Source organism: Batrachochytrium dendrobatidis, assembly GCF_000203795.2.
Source record: "Batrachochytrium dendrobatidis JAM81 unplaced genomic scaffold BATDEscaffold_210, whole genome shotgun sequence".
In the NCBI taxonomy this organism is placed as follows: Eukaryota; Fungi; Chytridiomycota; class Chytridiomycetes; order Rhizophydiales; genus Batrachochytrium; species Batrachochytrium dendrobatidis.
In genome coordinates this window covers 1-3,784 of record NW_006281219.1, presented here as the reverse complement: position 1 = coordinate 3,784, position 3,784 = coordinate 1, and the positions used below count along the sequence as shown (strand labels likewise).

Genomic DNA, 3,784 nt, shown 5'->3' with positions numbered 1-3,784 from the left:
TAGATGATACTGAATAGGGACGATATACTATTTGTCCACTGTAAGACTTGAGTGGGCTATTGGCTTCAGTCTGTGTATGCTATTTAGAGTTGAAGTCGCCCTTGCATGTCAAACAGCCCTGTATGGCGGGGTTCTTGTAACTGCTGTGGATTGTGAATACATTCGACGCGAGTAAAATACACTGAACACCCTAAACGATTAACACCAACCTCCCTTAATAGGTGTGCTTTGGAAGGAGTGTATCAGACAGTGAGTATAACTACCCCTGATATGCAGGTAAGCAAGATGCCCTAGTTATTTTACTAAAAAAGGTGTGTATAAATAACCAAAGATACTAGTACAATCTCATTAGCTAGCCAATTCCAACAAGCTGTCAAACCATTTGACATTAACTGTTGTGATCTAATTGGTATTACTGAAAATTTAGAAAAATGCATTACTTGTCGGTTGCTGCTATGACTCTGGTTGCTACGTTTGTAGCTCCAGTGGCTGCTGCCTCTCGATGTGGTCCAGGTCGAGGTGTTTGCCCAGGTCGTAAATGCTGTTCTGCTAGAGGATTTGTAAGTATAATGGCTTTATGTGCTAGCAATTCACTCTAGCATCCATTACTGGACATATGTGCAGAGTTGTCTTGAACTCATTGCGATCAAATGAATCTCTGCCATCACTTGACCGTACCTCGTTCACTATCAATGCCAGTGTATAGACTAACAGTTGTATGCAATATATTTGATTAGTGTGCTATCACGGCCAAGCATTGTGGTGTTGGATGCCAAACGCCATTCGGATATTGTTTCGATCATCCAGATAGACAAAGAAGACACAAAAAGCCAGGATCAAAGCTTAGTTCAACTAGACCAACTTCCAAAAAACCTGCAGCCAAAAAATCTACGGTCAAGAAATCTACGGCCAAGAAATCTACGACCAAGAAATCTGCAGCCAAGAAACCTGCAGCCAAGAAAACTGCTACCAAGAAAACTGCTACCAAGAAAACTGCTATCAAGAAAACTGCTACCAAAAAAACTGCTATCAAGAAACCTTCTGCCAAGAAATCTGCTGCCAAAAAACCAGCTGTAAAGAAACCTGCTACCCCATTAGTGGTCAAACCCAGTGTCAGTCCCGGACAGACGCGTCGTCATGTTGGAGCTCGATGTGGTCCAGGACTCCCCAAGTGTGCCAATGCTGGGTGCTGCTCATCACAAAATGTATGTGGATTAGAAACAGACATGTGCGAAGCGGGATGTCAACCTCAATACGGCGAGTGCATACCAGGACCATCTAGACCCACGCCAAAGTCGGTCAATCATCAAAGTAACAGAATCAATCTTCATCATCGTCCATGCATCAATCTGTCTGTTCGAAGGGAGTTCCGAGAACTTACTCAGCGACAACGAGACAACTATGTTAAAGCAGTTCGCTGTCTTCAAACAACACCCTCCAGTATGAACAAAGAAATGCAACATCCTTCACTATACTACGATCTTGTCAATCTACATCGTACTGCCTCAGCTGTGGCTCATACGACAGCCATGTTTCTACCATGGCATCGTGTGTTTATTCAAACTTTTGAGGATCTCATGCGTGATAGATGCGGTTACGAGGACCCTCTGCCATACTGGGACTGGTCACTTGATTCCCAGGCACCTGAACGATCAGAAGTATGGAGTCCCAATTTTATGGGCGGAAATGGTAATGCAGTAACTCAATGCGTTACTAATGGTCCGTTTGCTGATAGCAATCCTAACACATGCATCAAACGGAGATTTTTAAAACAAAACGAATTTCCAGCTCTTTGTTCTCCAGCAGCCATTTTCAAAATAATTACTGAAAAAGAATATTCAATCTTCACTTACGAATTAGAAAAATCCATGCATAAGCACGTTCACTTTAGCGTTGGAGGTCATATGGCAATTATACCTAGAAGTACAACGGATCCTGCTTTCTTTTTACATCACACTATGATAGATAAGGTTTTCTGGCTTTGGCAAAAAAAGCATTTGCATACCGGAAGTGGTTATGAAGGTTATCGTACAACTTCTAGATCAGGATCTATATATGTAACTGCTCGGGATACGGATCACGTACCAATGTGGGGTATGGGATACGATTATGAGGTGAGAGAAGTACTTGATGTTACAGCCAACGGAAGATTCTGTTACACGTATTCCAACTCTGTTATAGCAAAAAAAGTGTCAACTCGAACGCATTTGAGAAAACGATCTCCACCAACAGCTCAGACCCAATCCGAAATGTCTGTTGTCGTTCCATCCCTTTTTGTTCCTGTTGTTGGTGCTACCGATATTACTGTAAAACCTCTAGAACCCGGTTCGTATGTTCCGCCATGGGATCGAAAAGATCAACATCACATTCGTCACTTGACGCAATTTGCAGATGAGTATTACCTACAAGTGGGAGATACCCCAGAACTTATCAAGTCTATAAGAGAAGACAAGGATAAAATGAATCAATTTATAGATCAGCTCAACAAGCTAACGGATCGCGGGGATTATATTTCAGCATCGGCCATGATATTGACACACAATGCTAAGGTTGTATTCAAGTCTGCCACCGCTAAAGAAGCCAAAAAACGTGATGATGAATTAGAAAAAGTGGTTCAAAAGGCCATGTCTATGCTACATGAGTATTACTAGTGTAACTGCGCTATTAATAAACCAATAACCGTGTTTACCATTATTTTGAAAGTATGTTTTGTATTCGAGGTATTAGATATATTTTCAAATAGACTAGTAATTAAACCGTCTAGAAATCTTATTCTCAAGCCTACTTTAGATATTAATGGTCAAAATAAATTTAACCGCTGTGGCCATTCCACATAGTTAAAGAATCAGTGTGATATTTCAAAGGGCTGTCTAGCGGCTTTTGCCAAGACAAACTAAAAGCAAGACTATTTTTAATCCTGTAATAGTGCAGTGTAGTATTAGTGGTAGACTGACAATGCGCTTGTGTATTGATAAACTGGACACATCTTGCATTGTGGGACACGTCGCTTGTGATTTGATACACTAGTGAGGAACAAGTAACAAGGGAGGGGTATGTCAAGATGATGTCTATCAGGGCTGGTAAACAGGTTTCTCACTGGTACAAGGAGTCGACAGTATATAAGTAGTGCTAGAGTGCAATATCATCACATCGGAAACTTAATACTATACTTTTGACATTCGCTGTTTTGGTCGATCCATTAGTTCAAGTCGACATTATAGACTACTATTTCGTACAACCACACGGATATAGCTTAAAATGCATTACTTGTCGGTCGCTGCTATGACTCTGGTTGCTACGTTTGTAGCTCCAGTGGCTGCTGCCTCTCGATGTGGTCCAGGTCGAGGTGTTTGCCCAGGTCGTAAATGCTGTTCTGCTAGAGGATTTGTAAGTATAATGGCTTTATGTGCTAGCAATTCACTCTAGTATCCATTACTGGACATATGTGCAGAGTTGTCTTGAACTCATTGCGATCAAATGAATCTCTGCCATCACTTGACCGTACCTCGTTCACTATCAATGCCAGTGTATAGACTAACAGTTGTATGCAATATATTTGATTAGTGTGCTATCACGGTCAAGCATTGTGGTGTTGGATGCCAAACGCCATTCGGATATTGTTTCGATCATCCAGATAGACAAAGAAGACACAAAAAGCCAGGATCAAAGCTTAGTTCAACTAGACCAACTTCCAAAAAACCTGCAGCCAAAAAATCTACGGTCAAGAAATCTGCTGCCAAGAAACCTGCAGCCAAGAAATCTGCTGCCAAGAAATCTGCTGCAC

The 3,784-nt window shown here is 41.5% G+C and overlaps 2 protein-coding genes across 2 annotated transcripts; both read left to right on the top strand.

Moving 5' to 3' along the window:
- Positions 1–1,355: 1,355 nt before the first annotated feature.
- Positions 1,356–2,171, top strand: BATDEDRAFT_7226 (uncharacterized protein; the record flags this gene model as incomplete). The annotated part of the gene is made up of 1 exon (XM_006683502.1): positions 1,356–2,171. A coding segment is annotated over one exon (816 nt), but the record flags the coding sequence as incomplete, so codon positions are not given.
- A 1,087-nt stretch (positions 2,172–3,258) lies between these two features.
- On the top strand, positions 3,259–3,426 carry BATDEDRAFT_93322 (uncharacterized protein; the record flags this gene model as incomplete). Its single annotated transcript, XM_006683501.1, has 1 exon — positions 3,259–3,426. The coding sequence occupies one exon, from the start codon at positions 3,259–3,261 to the stop codon at positions 3,424–3,426; it is 168 nt and encodes a 55-aa protein (XP_006683564.1).
- Between the last annotated feature and the right edge of the window lie 358 nt (positions 3,427–3,784).